We start from the raw sequence: 19,292 nt of genomic DNA on the forward strand, positions 1-19,292 counted from the left end.
CCTCATGGCGTCCACATGGCGTCCACATGGCGTCCACATGGCGTCCACATGGTGTCCTCATGGCGTCCACATGGTGTCCTCATGGCGTCCTCATGGCGTCCACATGGCGTCCACATGGCGTCATCATGGCGTCCACATGGCATCCACATGGCGTCCTCATGGCGTCCACATGGCGTCCACATGGCGTCCTCATGGCGTCCACATGGTGTCCTCATGGCGTCCACATGGCGTCCTCATGGCGTCCTCATGGCGTCCACATGGCGTCCTCATGGCGCCCTCATGGCGTCCACATGGCGTCCACATGGCGTCCTCATGGCGTCCTCATGGCGTCCACATGGCGTCCTCATGGCGTCCTCATGGCGTCCACATGGCATCCTCATGGCGTCCTCATGGCATCCTCATGGCGTCCTCATGGCGTCCTCATGGCGTCCACATGGCGTCCACATGGCGTCCTCATGGCGTCCTCATGGCGTCCACATGGCGTCCACATGGCGTCCACATGGCGTCCTCATGGCGTCCACATGGCGTCCTCATGGCGTCCTCATGGCGCCCTCATGGCGTCCTCATGGCGCCCTCATGGCGTCCTCATGGCGTCCACATGGCGTCCTCATGGCGGCCTCATGGCGCCCTCATGGCGTCCTCATGGCGTCCACATGGCGTCCTCATGGCGTCCTCAAGGCGTCCTCATGGCGTCCTCATGGCGCCCTCATGGCGTCCTCATGGCGTCCTCATGGCGTCCACATGGCATCCACATGGCATCCTCATGGCGTCCACATGGCGTCCACATGGCGTCCACATGGCATCCTCATGGCGTCCTCATGGCGTCCTCATGGCGTCCACATGGCGTCCACATGGCGTCCTCATGGCGTCCACATGGCGTCCTCATGGCGTCCACATGGCGTCCACATGGCGTCCACATGGCGTCCACATGGCGTCCACATGGCGTCCTCATGGCGTCCTCATGGCGTCCACATGGCGTCCTCATGGCGTCCACATGGCGTCCTCATGGCGTCCTCATGGCGCCCTCATGGCGTCCTCATGGCGTCCTCATGGCGTCCTCATGGCGTCCTCATGGCGTCCTCATGGCGTCCTCATGGCGTCCTCATGGCGTCCTCATGGCGTCCTCATGGCGTCCACATGGCGTCCTCATGGCGTCCTCATGGCGTCCTCATGGCGCCCTCATGGCGTCCTCATGGCGTCCTCATGGCGTCCTCATAGCGCCTTCGCTTCGCTTCAACCCGTCGTTTCTGCGGAAAGAAAAGCCGCCGCTTCGGCCCCCGTGGTGTGACAGATGATCACTAGGGGGCGCCGTGCGGCCCCGCCTCCTCCTGGCGTTAACGACGATGCTTGGAAAACCGCCATTGGAGCGTTACGGTGGAGGTGCACCACCACACCGCCGCCACCAGGGGAGAGCGGGCCGGCCGCACGCTGCACATTTGCATAATCACGACTAAACATAAACTTTATACAAATGAAGTCTGTCACCATGGAAACAACAAAATTACACAAACGTAGAGATGAAAGATAACCGGACCGATGAAGAGGTGGATGAAGAGGTGGATGAAGAGTCCGGAGGTCTGGAACCAGACCGGCTCAAGGGGGGGTCCATCCGGAGGTCTGGAATCAGCCGAAGCTTCCGGCACTCCGACACCAAAGTCCCCGTGACTCCTAACTTCCTTGTACTCCGTGTCCCGGTTGAACCCCAGCTACCACCCTCCGACTCAACCTCCGGGATCGCTTCCTGCCCGTCTCGAGCAGCTCCGCCTCCGAGAACGCCGCGCGGAACCGCGAAGCTCCGCCCCCCTCAGGACAGCTCGGCCTTGTCGGCGGCCTCGGGGTGGAGCCCCGCCCCCCCCGCCTCGGAGCTGCCGGGCGCCAGCAGCGTCCGGCGGTTGTAGTGGTGGTGGCCCTTCATGATGCCCGAGTTGTTGTTCTCGTTGAGGATCTGCTTCTGCTTCTGCCGGTTGAGCGACTGCACCAGGCCGAGCACCACGGCGGCCAGCGAGTACTGCCCGGTGATCTTGCGCGGCTGCAGGACGAGCGGGTTGGGCTGCACGCGGCCGCGCAGGAAGTGCGTGCGGATCTTGCCCTCCTGCTCGCTGATGCCCTTCACGTAGATCTCGCCGCGGTACTCGAAGGCGAAGCCGCGCTCCTTGAGGATGAGGAAGGTGTCCTCGGGGACCTGGATGCTGCCGCTGACCCCGGTGCTGTCCATGCGGCTGGACAGGTTCACCGTCTTCCCCCAGATGTCGTACTGCGGCTTCTTGGCGCCGATCACGCCCGCCACCACCGAGCCGTGGGCCATACCTGCCGAGGAAGCACAGGTGGTGAGGCGCGAGGTCACGTGAGGACGTCAGAGGGAGGAGGAGGAGGAGGAGGAGGAGGAGGAGGAGGAGCTCTCACCGATCCTCAGCTCAAAGTTGTTGAAGGAGTGCTTGTTGATCTCCTGGATGCTCTCGTTGAGGGCGATGGCGAAGTCCGCCAACGCACACAGGTGACCCCACTTGTCTTCACATTGCTGGAGGTCAGAGCAGAAGAGTCACAGCTTTAACACGTGAAGAAGAGACTTCTATACAACCAGAGGAGTCGCCCCCTGGTGGTCAGGAGAGAGAATGCTCTGTGTTTTCCTGCTTCGCGTCTCACCTGCTTCTCGGGCGACAGACCGGAGACGGCCATGTAGGTGCTGCCGATCGTCTTGATCTTCTCGATGTCCTGGAACCGATCCTCGCCGAGCAACTGGGGCGAGAGAGAGAGAGAGAGAGAGAGAGAGAGGTGAGTCCTTCATCGTTATGACATCGTACATAAATAACTTCGTAGTTTCTCACCTCGTCGAAGTCGGCGATGATCTCGTTGAGCAGCCGGAGGCACTCCACGCCCTGGTTGTTCATCTCCGTCTGGGAGTAGAAGTCGGCGAAGCCGGGGATGGAGGCGAACATCACGCCCACGGAGTCGTAGTACTGGGAGTACAGCTCCTGTTGGGGGCGGAGTCAAAGCGCCAGGTTCTAGTGCGTTGCCTTGAATTCATTTATACATGGACACTTTACATGATAAATGTGATTATTTTGTTATTGTTGGATTTCTTCTTGTGCAAATAAGTCTTGAAGTGTAATTAAAATCCTTTAATTTGATTGGACCACTAAATAGTGGGCGGGGCTACCGAGGCTCTCACACACACACACACCTCTCATTTTGCTAAACGTTTAGTATTCAGATTGATGGATGGATGTTATTGGTTGAAAGTGGGACATAATATCTTCAATGTTTGTTTCAAAGGAACAAAAGATGGAATTGATTAAATAATACTTATTATTTTTGAAAATATTATGAAACAAATGCACAATCTGATGATTTTAAAGGGTCAGAAATGTATTTTCCATCAAGTTACTTCTTGCATCAGAGTGCTCTGTGACGCTCGGGCAGCTGCACCACACCGCCCCGCCACCAGGGGGCAGCGACGACCAACTCACACACTGACGTCACCGCGTGACTCATCTCTTCCTGAGGGGATTGTTTACATACCGAGCCACAAGGAAAGGGTCCGTCTGTCTGTGTCGCTTGACTTTTACATTTCATAGCAACTCGTGGAAATAAACCTCCGACTTCATCGACACGTAAAATTAATAAACTCAAATGTCGGAGACGCAGTTCAACTAATTGAATTTCTTCACTGCGTCAGAGTCCTGAGGTCAATGGAGACCTGTCAATCACCTGTAGCCCCGCCCCTAAAGCGGCCCCTGCTTTACGGTCCGTCTGACTCGACAGACCATAAAGTATAAATGATGACATCATGCGGTATAGAAGAAGACTTGAGACTTAACACCTGAAGCATAGACTTCTATACAACCAGAGGAGTCGCCCCCTGCGAGCCGTCACCTACGCCTACGAGCCGCCGCCCACGAGCCGCCGCCCACGAGCCGCCGCCCACGTCTACGAGCCGCCGCTGCCTATGAGCCGCCGCCCACGAGCCGCCGCCTACGAGCCGCCGCCCACGCCTACGAGCCGCCGCTGCCTATGAGCCGCCGCCTATGAGCCGCCGCCTACGAGCCGCCACGCCTCGACGCCGCTGCCTGCGAGCCGCCGCCACGAGCCGCCGCCTCGAGCCGCCGCCTCTGAGCCCGCCGCCACGAGCCGCCGCCACGAGCCGCCACGCCCTACGAGCCGCCGCCACGAGCGCCGCCACGCCTGAACGCCGCTGCCTATGAGCCGCCGCCCACGAGCCGCCGCCTACGAGCCGCCGCCTACGAGCCGCCGCCTACGAGCCGCCGCCTATGAGCCGCCGCCTACGAGCCGCCCACGCCTCGAGCCGCCGCTGCCTGCGGCCGCCGCCACGAGCCCCGCCTCTGAGCCGCCGCTCTGAGCCGCCCTCTGAGCCGCTGCCCACGCCTCGAGCCGCCGCCCACCGGGCCGCCGCCCACCTCGTTGTCCCGGTCCTTCTCCAGGAAGTGGCGCGCCACGTGGCTCGGCAGGATGTTCCTCAGCATGTTCTCGTTGTGTTCGCGCAGCTCCTTCATCTCGTTGATCTCCTCTTTGGCCTGGACGCGCCACAGGAAGTCCAGCCTGGCCGTGTACTCCAGCTACACACACACACACACACACACACACACACACAGGAAAGAAGAAGCTCGTCACCTCCTCATCCTCACTGACGTCTGCTGTGCTGGACGTTGTGTTGTTAATATTGTTTTTTCTGAACTCACAATTAATAAGTCCTTTGAATGCATCATGTACCATTTAGTTTAGTGAGAGAGAGAGAGGGAGAGAGAGAGAGACAGAGGGAGAGAGAGAGCGCGAGAGAGAGAGAGAACCCAGATATTACAAAATAATTTTGGGGGCAGACGGATAAACTGGTGAGGAATTAAGACTCTCTCTCTCTCTCTCTCTCTCTCTCTCTCTCTCTCTCTCTCTCTCTCTCTTACATGATTAATCTATCTGTATCAATTATTCCCATAATCATAAAAGGAGAACTCTTCAATCTTCTAGTTCCTGTAGACAGAACGTGTTAGGGTCAGAAACTAAGGTTAATCTAACTGATAGTTAATAGTTTATTAGTTTTATTAATTAATTTTATTTATTTCATTTTTACAGCTTTTAATTTTTTTTAATTTTCTTTATTTCTTTTCTTTATATATTTTATTTAAAAAAATATTATTTTTATTTTCAATTTGTTTTATTTTGTATTATTATTTTATATTGTATATGTATTTTGTTTTATTAATTTTATTTTATACATTTTGATTTTATTAATTAAATGTATTTTGTAAATGTATTCATCGAATTTATTTTATTTTATTCATTGAATTTGGGGGTTAGGGTTAGATACAAATCTAACTGAGTTGTTCACTACAAGTAGAGTTACACGTCTGCATGAGAATAATACCCATGTTCCTAATCAAGCATTATAATAAAGCAATATTATGAAGCACTATAATAAAGCACTATAATAAAGCACTATAATAAAGCATTATAATAAAGCAATATTATGAAGCACTATAATAAAGCACTATAATAAAGCACGATAATAAAGCACTATAATAAAGCACTATAATAAAGCACTATAATAAAGCATTATAATAAAGCACTATAATAAAGCGTTATAATAAAGCACTATAATAAAGCATTATAATAAAGCACTATAATAAAGCATTATAATAAAGCACTATAATAAAGCATTATAATAAAGCACTATAATAAAGCATTATAATAAAGCACTATAATAAAGCATTATAATAAAGCACTATAATAAAGCGTTATAATAAAGCACGATAATAAAGCACTATAATAAAGCACTATAATAAAGCACTATAATAAAGCATTATAATAAAGCACTATAATAAAGCATTATAATAAAGCACTATAATAAAGCGTTATAATAAAGCACTATAATAAAGCATTATAATAAAGCACTATAATAAAGCACTATAATAAAGCATTATGATAAAGCACTATAATAAAGCATTATAATAAAGCACTATAATAAAGCATTATAATAAAGCACTATAATAAAGCATTATAATAAAGCACTATAATAAAGCATTATAATAAAGCACTATAATAAAGCATTATAATAAAGCACTATAATAAAGCACTATAATAAAGCACGATAATAAAGCACTATAATAAAGCACTATAATAAAGCACTATAATAAAGCCTGATAGTAAAGCCTGATAGTAGAGCCTGATAATAGAGCCTGAGAGTAGAGCCTGAGAGTAGAGCCTGAGAGTAGAGCCTGATAATAGAGCCTGAGAGTAGAGACTGCTAGTAGAGCCTGAGAGTAGAGCCTGAGAGTAGAGCTTGAGAGTAGAGCCTGAGAGTAGAGCCTGAGAGTAGAGACTGATAGTAGAGCCTGATCGTAGAGACTGAGAGTAGAGACTGATAGTAGAGCCATCCTGAGAGTACAGCCTGAGAGTAGAGCCTGAGAGTAGAGCCTGATAATAGAGCCTGAGAGTAGAGCCTGAGAGTAGAGACTGATAGTAGAGCCTGAGAGTAGAGCCTGAGAGTAGAGACTGATAGTAGAGCCATCCTGAGAGTAGAGCCTGATAATAGAGCCTGACAATAGAGCCTGTAGAGCCTGAGAGTAGAGCCTGAGAGTAGAGCCTGAGAGTAGAGCCTGATAATAGAGCCTGAGAGTAGAGCCTGAGAGTAGAGCCTGAGAGTAGAGCCTGATAATAGAGCCTGATAATAGAGCCTGATAATAGAGCCTGAGAGTAGAGCTTGATAATAGAGCCTGAGAGTAGAGCCTGAGAGTAGAGCCTGATAATAGAGCCTGATAATAGAGCCTGTAGAGCCTGATAATAGAGCCTGAGAGTAGAGCCTGAGAGTAGAGCCTGATAATAGAGCCTGAGAGTAGAGCCTGAGAGTAGAGCCTGAGTGTAGAGCCTGAGAGTAGAGCCTGAGAGTAGAGCCTGATAGTAGAGACTGAGAGTAGAGACTGATAGTAGAGCCATCCTGAGAGTAGAGCCTGAGAGTAGAGCCTGATAATAGAGCCTGAGAGTAGAGCCTGAGAGTAGAGCCTGAGAGTAGAGCCTGAGAGTAGAGCCTGATAATAGAGCCTGATAATAGAGCCTGAGAGTAGAGACTGATAGTAGAGCCTGAGAGTAGAGCCTGAGAGTAGAGCCTGATAGTAGAGCCTGATAATAGTGCCTGAGAGTAGAGCCTGATAGTAGAGCCTGAGAGTAGAGCCTGAGAGTAGAGCCTGAGAGTAGAGCCTGATAGTAGAGCCCGAGAGTAGAGCCTGATAATAGAGCCTGAGAGTAGAGCCTGATAATAGAGCCTGATAATAGAGCCTGTAGAGCCTGAGAGTAGAGCCTGATAGTAGAGCCTGAGAGTAGAGCCTGAGAGTAGAGCCTGATAATAGAGCCTGATAATAGAGCCTGAGAGTAGAGCCTGAGAGTAGAGCCTGATAATAGAGCCTGTAGAGCCTGAGAGTAGAGCCTGATAATAGAGCCTGTAGAGCCTGATAACAGAGCCTGACAGTAGAGCCTGAGAGTAGAGCCTGATAATAGAGCCTGATAATAGAGCCTGAGAGTAGAGCCTGAGAGTAGAGCCTGATAATAGAGCCTGAGAGTAGAGCCTGATAATAGAGCCTGATAATAGAGCCTGTAGAGCCTGAGAGTAGAGCCTGATAATAGAGCCTGATAATAGAGCCTGTAGAGCCTGAGAGTAGAGCCTGATAATAGAGCCTGGTAGTAGAGCCTGAGAGTAGAGCCTGATAATAGAGCCTGAGAGTAGAGCCTGATAGTAGAGCCTGAGAGTAGAGACTGAGAGTAGAGCCTGAGAGTAGAGCCTGATAATAGAGCCTGATAATAGAGCCTGAGAGTAGAGCCTGAGAGTAGAGCCTGATAATAGAGCCTGATAATAGAGCCTGAGAGTAGAGCCTGATAATAGAGCCTGAGAGTAGAGCCTGATAGTAGAGCCTGAGAGTAGAGCCTGATAATAGAGCCTGAGAGTAGAGCCTGATAGTAGAGCCTGGTAGTAGAGCCTGAGAGTAGAGCCTGAGAGTAGAGCCTGATAGTAGAGCCCGAGAGTAGAGCCTGATAATAGAGCCTGAGAGTAGAGCCTGAGAGTAGAGCCTGATAATAGAGCCTGATAATAGAGCCTGAGAGTAGAGCCTGAGAGTAGAGCCTGAGAGTAGAGCCTGATAGTAGAGCCTGAGAGTAGAGTCTGAGAGTAGAGCCTGAGAGTAGAGCCTGATAATAGAGCCTGATAATAGAGCCTGAGAGTAGAGCCTGATAATAGAGCCTGTAGAGCCTGAGAGTAGAGCCTGATAATAGAGCCTGATAATAGAGCCTGTAGAGCCTGATAATAGAGCCTGAGAGTAGAGCCTGAGAGTAGAGCCTGAGAGTAGAGCCTGAGAGTAGAGCCTGATAATAGAGCCTGAGAGTAGAGCCTGATAATAGAGCCTCATAATAGAGCCTGTAGAGCCTGAGAGTAGAGCCTGATAATAGAGCCTGATAATAGAGCCTGTAGAGCCTGAGAGTAGAGCCTGAGAGTAGAGCCTGAGAGTAGAGCCTGATAGTAGAGCCCGAGAGTAGAGCCTGATAATAGAGCCTGAGAGTAGAGCCTGATAATAGAGCCTGATAATAGAGCCTGTAGAGCCTGAGAGTAGAGCCTGAGAGTAGAGCCTGATAATAGAGCCTGATAATAGAGCCTGAGAGTAGAGCCTGAGAGTAGAGCCTGATAATAGAGCCTGTAGAGCCTGAGAGTAGAGCCTGATAATAGAGCCTGATAATAGAGCCTGTAGAGCCTGATAATAGAGCCTGAGAGTAGAGCCTGAGAGTAGAGCCTGAGAGTAGAGCCTGATAATAGAGCCTGATAATAGAGCCTGAGAGTAGAGCCTGAGAGTAGAGCCTGACAATAGAGCCTGATAATAGAGCCTGAGAGTAGAGCCTGAGAGTAGAGCCTGATAATAGAGCCTGATAATAGAGCCTGTAGAGCCTGAGAGTAGAGCCTGAGAGTAGAGCCTGATAATAGAGCCTGATAGTAGAGCCTGAGAGTAGAGCCTGATAATAGAGCCTGAGAGTAGAGCCTGAGAGTAGAGCCTGATAATAGAGCCTGAGAGTAGAGCCTGAGAGTAGAGCCTGATAATAGAGCCTGATAATAGAGCCTGAGAGTAGAGCCTGATAATAGAGCCTGAGAGTAGAGCCTGAGAGTAGAGCCTGAGAGTAGAGCCTGATAGTAGAGCCTGAGAGTAGAGCCTGATAATAGAGCCTGAGAGTAGAGCCTGATAGTAGAGCCTGATAGTAGAGCCTGAGAGTAGAGCCTGATAGTAGAGCCCGAGAGTAGAGCCTGAGAGTAGAGCCTGATAATAGAGCCTGATAATAGAGCCTGTAGAGCCTGAGAGTAGAGCCTGAGAGTAGAGCCCGATAGTAGAGCCTGAGAGTAGAGCCTGAGAGTAGAGCCTGATAATAGAGCCTGCTAATAGACCCTGAGAGTAGAGCCTGAGAGTAGAGCCTGATAATAGAGCCTGAGAGTAGAGCCTGAGAGTAGAGCCTGATAATAGAGCCTGTAGAGCCTGAGAGTAGAGCCTGATAATAGAGCCTGATAATAGAGCCTGTAGAGCCTGAGAGTAGAGCCTGAGAGTAGAGCCTGATAATAGAGCCTGAGAGTAGAGCCTGATAATAGAGCCTGATAATAGAGCCTGAGAGTAGAGCCTGAGAGTAGACCCTGAGAGTAGAGCCTGATAATAGAGCCTGAGAGTAGAGCCTGAGAGTAGAGCCTGAGAGTAGAGCCTGATAATAGAGCCTGATAATAGAGCCTGTAGAGCCTGAGAGTAGAGCCTGAGAGTAGAGCCTGATAATAGAGCCTGATAATAGAGCCTGAGAGTAGAGCTTGATAATAGAGCCTGAGAGTAGAGCCTGAGAGTAGAGCCTGATAATAGAGCCTGATAATAGAGCCTGTAGAGCCTGATAATAGAGCCTGAGAGTAGAGCCTGATAATAGAGCCTGAGAGTAGAGCCTGAGAGTAGAGCCTGATAATAGAGCCTGAGAGTAGAGCCTGAGTGTAGAGCCTGAGAGTAGAGCCTGAGAGTAGAGCCTGAGAGTAGAGACTGATAGTAGAGCCTGAGAGTAGAGCCTGAGAGTAGAGCCTGAGAGTAGAGCCTGAGAGTAGAGCCTGAGTGTAGAGCCTGAGAGTAGAGCCTGAGAGTAGAGCCTGAGAATAGAGCCTGAGAGTAGAGCCTGAGAGTAGAGCCTGATAATAGAGCCTGAGAGTAGAGCCTGAGAGTAGAGCCTGAGAGTAGAGCCTGATAATAGAGCCTGAGAGTAGAGGCAGCTCACCTGCTGGCCGTGGTAGAACACCGCCAGGAGGAACATGGCCATCAGCAGCAGAGACGTCTCCTTGGTCCCCAGGAAGTTCCTGAAGGAGACACAGAAGACGAGTCACGGCCAGAAGGCTTTAAAATAATATGTGTGTCTCTTTAATCTGTTTCTATTCATAAGGTTGTGTCTCACTCGTAACACTCAGACCTTTAAGAAGGTGGAGGAGCATGTACACGGGTTCTCCCTCTCAGGGGCATGACTGGTGCTGAAGAAGACACTGTGTTGGTTGTTTACATTATAACCAGGCATTACGAGGGGTCCTATCTTAAATTATGAGTAGGCGTTATGAGGGGTCCTCTTATCGTTTATTTTTTATTTATTTATTTATTATTTATTTCATTTATTTAATTTATATATTTTTTAAATAATAATTATTTTAAAAAAAAGTTTTATATTTTATTTATTACATTTAATTAAAATGTATTTTGTATTGTATAATTCGAACTTGAGTTGTTTACATTATAACCAGGCATTACGAGGGGTCCTAACTTACATTATAAGCAGGCGCTACCAGGGGTCCTCTAACATTTAATTTATTTAATTTATTTGTCTTATTTGTCTTATTGTGTTTTATATTATTATTATTTTATTATTATTATTATTCCATTTTTTTTTAATTAAAAAAAATCCAGATATTTATTTATTTCATTTTTTTTATTTTATTACAATGTATTTTGTTTTATTGTATAAATCTAACTTGAGTTGTTTACATTATAACCAGGCGCTACGGGGGTCCTAGGTCACATTATAACCAGGCGCTAGGAGGGGTCCTAGGTCACATTCTAACCAGGTGATAGGAGGGGTCCTAGGTCACATTCTAACCAGGCGCTAGGAGGGGTCCTAGGTCACATTCTAAGCAGGCGCTAGGAGGGGTCCTAGGTCACATTCTAACCAGGCGATAGGAGGGGTACTAGGTCACATTCTAACCAGGCGATAGGAGGGGTCCTAGGTCACATTCTAACCAGGCACTAGGAGGGGTCCTAGGTCACATTATAACCAGGCGCTAGGAGGGGTCCTAGGTCACATTCTAACCAGGCGATAGGAGGGGTACTAAGTCACCTTCTAAGCAGGCGCTAGGAGGGGTCCTAGGTCACCTTCTAACCAGGCGCTAGGAGGGTTCCTAGGTCACCTTCTAAGCAGGCGCTAGGAGGAGTCCTAGGTCACCTTCTAACCAGACGCTAGGAGGGGTCCTAGGTCACCTTCTAACCAGGCGCTAGGAGGGGTCCTAGGTCACCTTCTAAGCAGGCGCTAGGAGGGGTCCTAGGTCACCTTCTAACCAGGCGCTAGGAGGGCTCCTAGGTCACCTTCTAACCAGGCGCTAGGAGGGGTCCTAGGTCACCTTCTAAGCAGGTGCTAGGAGGGGTCCTAGGTCACCTTCTAACCAGACGCTAGGAGGGGTCCTAGGTCACCTTCTAACCAGGCGCTAGGAGGTTCCTAGGTCACCTTCTAACCAGGCGCTAGGAGGTCCTAGGTCACCTTCTAAGCAGGCGCTAGGAGGGTCCTAGGTCACCTTCTAACCAGGCGCTAGGAGGGTCCTAGGTCACCTTCTAACCAGGCGCTAGGAGGGGTCCTAGGTCACCTTCTAAGCAGGCGCTAGGAGGGGTCCTAGGTCACCTTCTAAGCAGGCGCTAGGAGGGGTCCTAGGTCACCTTCTAACCAGACGCTAGTAGGGGTCCTAGGTCACCTTCTAACCAGGCGCTAGGAGGGGTCCTAGGTCACCTTCTAACCAGGCGCTAGGAGGGTTCCTAGGTCACCTTCTAAGCAGGCGCTAGGAGGGGTCCTAGGTCACCTTCTAACCAGACGCTAGGATGGGTCCTAGGTCACCTTCTAACCAGGCGCTAGGAGGGCTCCTAGGTCACCTTCTAACCAGGTGCTAGGAGGGGTCCTAGGTCACCTTCTAACCAGGTGCTAGGAGGGCTCCTAGGTCACCTTCTAACCAGGCGCTAGGAGGGGTCCTAGGTCACCTTCTAAGCAGGCGCTAGGAGGGGTCCTAGGTCACCTTCTAACCAGACGCTAGGAGGGGTCCTAGGTCACCTTCTAACCAGGCGCTAGGAGGGGTCCTAGGTCACCTTCTAACCAGGCGCTAGGAGGGTTCCTAGGTCACCTTCTAAGCAGGCGCTAGGAGGGGTCCTAGGTCACCTTCTAACCAGACGCTAGGAGGGGTCCTAGGTCACCTTCTAACCAGGTGCTAGGAGGGGTCCTAGGTCACCTTCTAAGCAGGCGCTAGGAGGGGTCCTAGGTCACCTTCTAACCAGGCGCTAGGAGGGCTCCTAGGTCACCTTCTAACCAGGCGCTAGGAGGGGTCCTAGGTCACCTTCTAAGCAGGCGCTAGGAGGGGTCCTAGGTCACCTTCTAACCAGACGCTAGGAGGGGTCCTAGGTCACCTTCTAACCAGGCGCTAGGAGGGTTCCTAGGTCACCTTCTAACCAGGCGCTAGGAGGGGTCCTAGGTCACCTTCTAAGCAGGCGCTAGGAGGGGTCCTAGGTCACCTTCTAACCAGGCGCTAGGAGGGGTCCTAGGTCACCTTCTAAGCAGGCGCTAGGAGGGGTCCTAGGTCACCTTCTAAGCAGGCACTAGGAGGGTTCCTAGGTCACCTTCTAAGCAGGCGCTAGGAGGGGTCCTAGGTCACCTTCTAACCAGACGCTAGGAGGGGGTCCTAGGTCACCTTCTAACCAGGCACTAGGAGGGTTCCTAGGTCACCTTCTAAGCAGGCGCTAGGAGGGGTCCTAGGTCACCTTCTAACCAGACGCTAGGAGGGGGTCCTAGGTCACCTTCTAACCAGGCGCTAGGAGGGCTCCTAGGTCACCTTCTAACCAGGTGCTAGGAGGGGTCCTAGGTCACCTTCTAAGCAGGCGCTAGGAGGGGTCCTAGGTCACCTTCTAACCAGGCGCTAGGAGGGCTCCTAGGTCACCTTCTAACCAGGTGCTAGGAGGGGTCCTAGGTCACCTTCTAAGCAGGCGCTAGGAGGGGTCCTAGGTCACCTTCTAACCAGGCGCTAGGAGGGGTCCTAGGTCACCTTCTAACCAGGCGCTAGGAGGGGTCCTAGGTCACCTTCTAACCAGGCGCTAGGAGGGTTCCTAGGTCACCTTCTAACCAGGCGCTAGGAGGGCTCCTAGGTCACCTTCTAACCAGGTGCTAGGAGGGGTCCTAGGTCACCTTCTAACCAGGCGCTAGGAGGGGTCCTAGGTCACCTTCTAACCAGGCGCTAGGAGGGGTCCTAGGTCACCTTCTAACCAGGCGCTAGGAGGGGTCCTAGGTCACCTTCTAACCAGGCGCTAGGAGGGTTCCTAGGTCACCTTCTAACCAGGCGCTAGGAGGGCTCCTAGGTCACCTTCTAACCAGGCGCTAGGAGGGGTCCTAGGCCACCTTCTAACCAGGCGCTAGGAGGGGTCCTCGTTGTGGTCGGGCGGCCGCTCACCCGGCGTGGCGGTGGGCGGCGTCGTGGCGGGCGAACAGCGAGGCGTAGAAGGCCTCCGTCAGCAGCGAGTAGACGGCGATCATCAGCAGCAGCACCGCCAGCTTCAGCACCGAGTTGAGCCGCAGGAACACGGCGCAGGTCACCATGGCCAGGACCCCGGTGAACACAAAGTACTGGGGGGGGGGGGGGGGGGGTCACTCCGGGTCACGCTCACATTTGGACTCTGGACTCGGGGTCCTCACCTCGGGGTAGAGGCAGATGTCCGGGGCGGAGGCCGACTCGTTGAAGGTCTGGTTCCCCAAGGAGTCCGGCTGGTCGGGGTCGCACCACAGCTGTGAGGGGGGGGAGGGTATGGTATTATTATTATTATTATTATTATTATTATTATTATTATTATTATCAGTGGTATTTATGGTATTATTATTATCAGTGGTATTTATGGTATTATTCTATATTATCATTATTATTATTATTATTATCAGTGGTATTTATGGTATTATTCTTTTTTAATTTGAAAAGTTTTCCAGTTTAATTTGTTGATATTTTTTTATTTCTTGCGACCACTATTATGTATCTTATCTGAAAAAGGAAGGTTTTATTTCTTTATTATTTTACATCTACGGCAACATAGTCTGAATGAAATGTGCTATATTTATAAATATGATTAAAATAATTTGTTTTTATTAAAAGTTTACATTTCTTTCCTGAATGTAAACACAATTCTGTGACATAAAATAATTATCATTATCATTATTATTATTATTATTATTAACATCATTAACATTTTCATTATTATTTATAATAATATATAATATGTATTAATTAATTATTATTATTATTGTTGTTAATTATAATAATATTATTACCATTAGTAATATTATTAATATTATCATCATTATTATTAATTTTCTTTTTACTGTGTTGTTTTAATGTCTTTACTATATTTAAAGTAATTTGGTCACTTTGTTGTTGTTTTCTAACTATGAATACATTTGGATTTGATCCAAACCAACAGTGAACGCACAAACAAGTGTGTGTGTGTGTGTGTGTGTCTCTGTGTGTGTGTGTGTGTGTGTGTGTGTGTGTGTGTCTCTCTGTGTGTGTGTGTGTGTGTGTGTCTCTCTGTGTGTGTGTGTCTGTGTGTGTGTGTCTCTATGTGTGTGTGTGTGTGTCTGTGTGTGTGTCTCTGTGTGTCTCTGTGTGTGTGTGTGTGTGTGTGTGTCTGTGTGTGTGTATCAGAGCCTAATTCATCAACTTCCTCTTTGCCAGAGGGCTCCATTTAAAACGCATCAATGAGCCACACTGGCTGACATCACCATGAACACACACACACACAGACACACACACACACACACACACACACACACACACACACACACACACACACACACACACACACACTAGTTGCGTAGGAGCCCTTATGTGTTGTGAAGCAACATAAATGAGGAGACCTCTAATTTGATCGTCTTCTCACCGGCAGCGGTGTGATTCAATCAGACGCTCTGAACGGATTCTGATTGGCTGACGAGCGACGAGCCGCAGCCTCTGATTGGGTTTCCTCTCAGGGAAATGTTCACTCTGGCCAACAAGCACATACGTCTTTGTCCAGGGCTTTTATTGTGAAAGGTCAGAACCTTCGTGGAGGTTGGAAGACGTGAAACAAGGTTTGAACCCAGAACATGAGTTAGAGCTGCATTCTCTCTCCTGACCACCAGGGGGCGACTCCTCTGGTTGTATAGAAGTCTATGATTCACGTGTTACAGCTGCATTCTCTTTCCTGACCAGCAGGATACTCCTATGGTTGTATAGAAGTCTATGCTTCATGTGTTAGAGCTGCATTCTCTCTCTTGACCACCAGGGGGCGACTCCTCTGGTTGTATAGAAGTCTATGCTTCATGTGTTAGAGCTGCATTCTCTCTCCTGACCACCAGGGGGCGACTCCTCTGGTTGTATAGAAGTCTACGCTCCTCTGGTGCTTCAGGGCGGGGCTACAAGTCTTTACAGTTATAAATATGAATCAATCCACCGCTAAAAATAGTCCGAGACAAACTCACGATGTTGATCATGGCCGCCAGGAAGTTGATGAGGATGGAGATGAAGACGAGGACGTTGCGCGCCGCGTACGTCTCGTTGATCCAGCAGCAGGCCCGGCGCAGCGCCAGAGGGAGGCACTTGTAGTCCTCCGCCGTGGCCACCAGGACCAGAACCGCGTGGAGCAGGACCAGAACCGAGAACTGGACCGCCATGGTCAGCATCCTGCAGGGAGACCGGGGGATATTAATACATATTAATAATCATATCAATATACTTATTAATAATACATATTATTAATAATATTAATAATATAATAATACATAATAATATATTCATATAACAATAATTATAATATAATAATAATGATAATATTAAAATATTATAATAATGATCAAATAATAACATAATAATTATAATAATATAATAATAATGATTATAATATATAAATAATAATAATAATATAATGATAATAAACAATAATAATATTGCTATAATAATAATACATAATATCATTATATATGTATCTTCATATTTTATATATATATATATATATATAAATACAATATACACACACGCATCTCTTCCCCTCTTCCTCTCATCCTCTCTTCCTCTCATCCTCTCTCCCTCTACTTCCTCTCATCCTCTCTTCCTCTCTTCCTCTCCTCTTACCTGGCAGAGGGAAGCAGGCTTTGGATGGTGGTGATGAAGATGAGCACGATGAAGGCGCAGACCAGGTTAGACTTGAAGACCTCGTCCCTCATCTGGGAGTACTGAGAAGAAGAAGGAGGAGGCAGAGAAGAAGAAGATAAGAAGAAGGAGGAGAAGAAGAAGAAGAAGAAGAAGAAGAAGAAGAAGAAGAAGAAGAAGAAGAAGAAGAAGAAGAAATAGAACAGGTTTCTTGGAGTGAATGATCCCGTCGTAATCGACTGTAAACATGTGTAGCGGCGCGTCTCGCCCACCAGGGGGCGCCGTGCACACACATCGCTGTAGTGTCCAGACCCCACAGCTCAGCGCCCTGGAGGTCGTGACCCTCACAACTCTCTGGGTTCATCTTCTAAAGCAACGAGAGCAACACCACGCCGGTCAATGATTGGTTAAAACACCTGGAGGGTTTTCAGATATGAGGTCATGTGACTCCTCCAGGTGAAAGAGCAAGAACCCCGTCGGCCATTAAAGTCCTCACGAGAAGAAGTGTATTTGAATAAATACATAAAAATATATATATATTATATACACAAATATTATATAAATATAAATATTATATATAATATTATATATATATATAATTTTATAAATATGTATATTATTCTATATATAATATTATATATATAATATTATATATATAATATGATATCTATATATATGTACAGGACTCTCAGAAAATTAGAATATTGTGATGAAGTTCTTTATTTTCTGCAATGCAATTAAAAAAACAAAAATGTCATGCATTCTGGATTCATTACAAATCAACTGAAATATTGCAAGCCTTTTATTCTTTTAATATTGCTGATTATGGCTTACATCTTAAGAAAACTCAAATATCCTATCTCTAAATATTAGAATATCATGAAAAAGTATACTAGTAGGGTATTAAACAAATCACTTGAATTGTCTAATTAACTCGAAACACCTGCAAGGGTTTCCTGAGCCTTGACAAACACTCAGCTGTTATAAATCTTTTTTTTTACTTGGTCTGAGGAAATATTAAAATTTTATGAGATAGGATTTTAGAGTTTTCTTAAGCTGTAAGCCATAATCAGCAATATTAAAAGAATAAAAGGCTTGCAATATTTCAGTTGATTTGTAATGAATCCAGAATGCATGACATTTTTGTTTTTTTAATTGCATTACAGAAAATAAAGAACTTCATCACAATATTCTAATTTTCTGAGACAGTCCTGTATATTATTATATATATAATATTCTGTCCGTCTCTCTCCATCCAACAGGTTAGCACATGTTCTTCAAGCTGTCGGGAGCTTCTGGCCGTCAGTCCTCTCGCCGACTGTAACTTCATCAGACGACAGTAAATGGTGAATCTATATCTCTAGACTCTGGTTACGAGGTATTAACTGAATGCTAATTGGCCAATTTTGCTGTTAAAACACAGAGAGATGAGCAGCTGAAGAACCCCCTGGTTGTATAGAAGTCTATGCTTCATGTGTTGAAGCTGCATTCTCTCTCCTGACCACCAGGGGGTGATTCCTCTGGTTGTATAGAAGTATATGCTTCATGTGTTAAAGCTGCATTCTCTCTCCTGACCACCAGGGGGCGACTCATCTGGTTGTATAGAAGTCTATGCTTCATGTGTTGAAGCTGCATTCTCTCTCCTGACCACCAGGGGGCGACTCCTCTGGTTGTATAGAAGTATATGCTTCATGTGTTAACGCTGCATTCTCTCTCCTGACCACCAGGGGGCGACTCATCTGGTTGTATAGAAGTCTATGCTTCATGTGTTGAAGCTGCATTCTCTCTCCTGACCACCAGGGGGCGACTCCTCTGGTTGTATAGAAGTCTATGCTTCATGTGTTAACGCTGCATTCTCTCTCCTGACCACCAGGGGGCGACTCATCTGGTTGTATAGAAGTCTATGCTTCATGTGTTAACGCTGCATTCTCTCTCCTGACCACCAGGGGGCGACTCATCTGGTTGTATAGAAGTCTATGCTTCATGTGTTGAAGCTGCATTCTCTCTCCTGACCACCAGGGGGCGACTCATCTGGTTGTATAGAAGTCTATGCTTCATGTGTTGAAGCTGCATTCTCTCTACTGACCACCAGGGGGCGACTCCGCACGGCGGCCATGATTGTTTTCAGCGGCGCTGGTGAGCAAGTTCTGTGCACCCCTGTGTATAAATGTATATATCTGTCTTTTGTCATAAATCTTTATGTTCTCACAAAAATATACCGAGAATATCGGTAATATGTGATGAATCATGATTAATCCACAGAAACCTGTGATTAATTTGATTAAAATGTTTAATCGTTTCACAGCCCTAATATATATATATATATATATATATGAATACACAGGGTATACATACATATCGTCCTGCAGCACACAGGCGGAGGCGGACCGGTCTTCTGAGGGAACGCACACACAAACCTCGTCTTGAGGTCAAGCGCTAGGTGACGGAGCAGTGCATCATGGGAGCCGGCGGGCGCGCGGCGAAGCGTGAAAGAGGTAAAGACAGCGGCACGGAGGTCAGCTGAGCCCCGGAGGACGGAGACATGCTGGGAACATGCTAGTTCCCTCAGAACGCACTGACATATACACACATATACATACTGTATATATATATATATATACTAGGGCTGGGCACGTTAACGCGTTAATCTTGCGTTAACCCATCAATGAATTAACGCCGACAATTATTTTATCGCGCGTTAACGCAGGTTTTATTATTTATTTTATTATTGTAAAAGTGTGTTGCTCACAGGCTTTTATTTTGTAAAAGTCTGCTACTGATTGCTGCGGAACCGGAAAAGAAAGTCATTCGCGGTTTAACAACATGGAGAATCTCA

At 47.7% G+C, this 19,292-nt stretch overlaps 1 protein-coding gene across 2 annotated transcripts in view; it reads right to left on the bottom strand.

Moving 5' to 3' along the window:
• Nucleotides 1-1,178: 1,178 nt before the first annotated feature.
• The window catches only part of adcy8 (adenylate cyclase 8 (brain)), a 53,206-nt gene continuing 35,092 nt past the window's right edge, over nucleotides 1,179-19,292 (bottom strand). For both annotated transcript variants that reach the window (XM_056410487.1, XM_056410486.1), the window contains 10 exons: nucleotides 16,439-16,539; nucleotides 15,790-15,991; nucleotides 13,978-14,067; nucleotides 13,736-13,908; nucleotides 10,276-10,354; nucleotides 4,416-4,574; nucleotides 2,826-2,972; nucleotides 2,644-2,736; nucleotides 2,404-2,518; nucleotides 1,179-2,307 (listed from right to left, as the gene is read on the bottom strand). In XM_056410487.1, coding sequence (XP_056266462.1) covers nucleotides 1,805-2,307; nucleotides 2,404-2,518; nucleotides 2,644-2,736; nucleotides 2,826-2,972; nucleotides 4,416-4,574; nucleotides 10,276-10,354; nucleotides 13,736-13,908; nucleotides 13,978-14,067; nucleotides 15,790-15,991; nucleotides 16,439-16,539 — 1,662 coding nt within the window. In that variant the 3' untranslated portion in view covers nucleotides 1,179-1,804. The remainder of the gene's footprint in view (nucleotides 2,308-2,403; nucleotides 2,519-2,643; nucleotides 2,737-2,825; nucleotides 2,973-4,415; nucleotides 4,575-10,275; nucleotides 10,355-13,735; nucleotides 13,909-13,977; nucleotides 14,068-15,789; nucleotides 15,992-16,438; nucleotides 16,540-19,292) is intronic.

The sequence above is a fragment of the Pseudoliparis swirei genome, unplaced genomic scaffold (genome assembly GCF_029220125.1).
Source record: "Pseudoliparis swirei isolate HS2019 ecotype Mariana Trench unplaced genomic scaffold, NWPU_hadal_v1 hadal_25, whole genome shotgun sequence".
Lineage (NCBI taxonomy): Eukaryota > Metazoa > Chordata > Actinopteri > Perciformes > Liparidae > Pseudoliparis > Pseudoliparis swirei.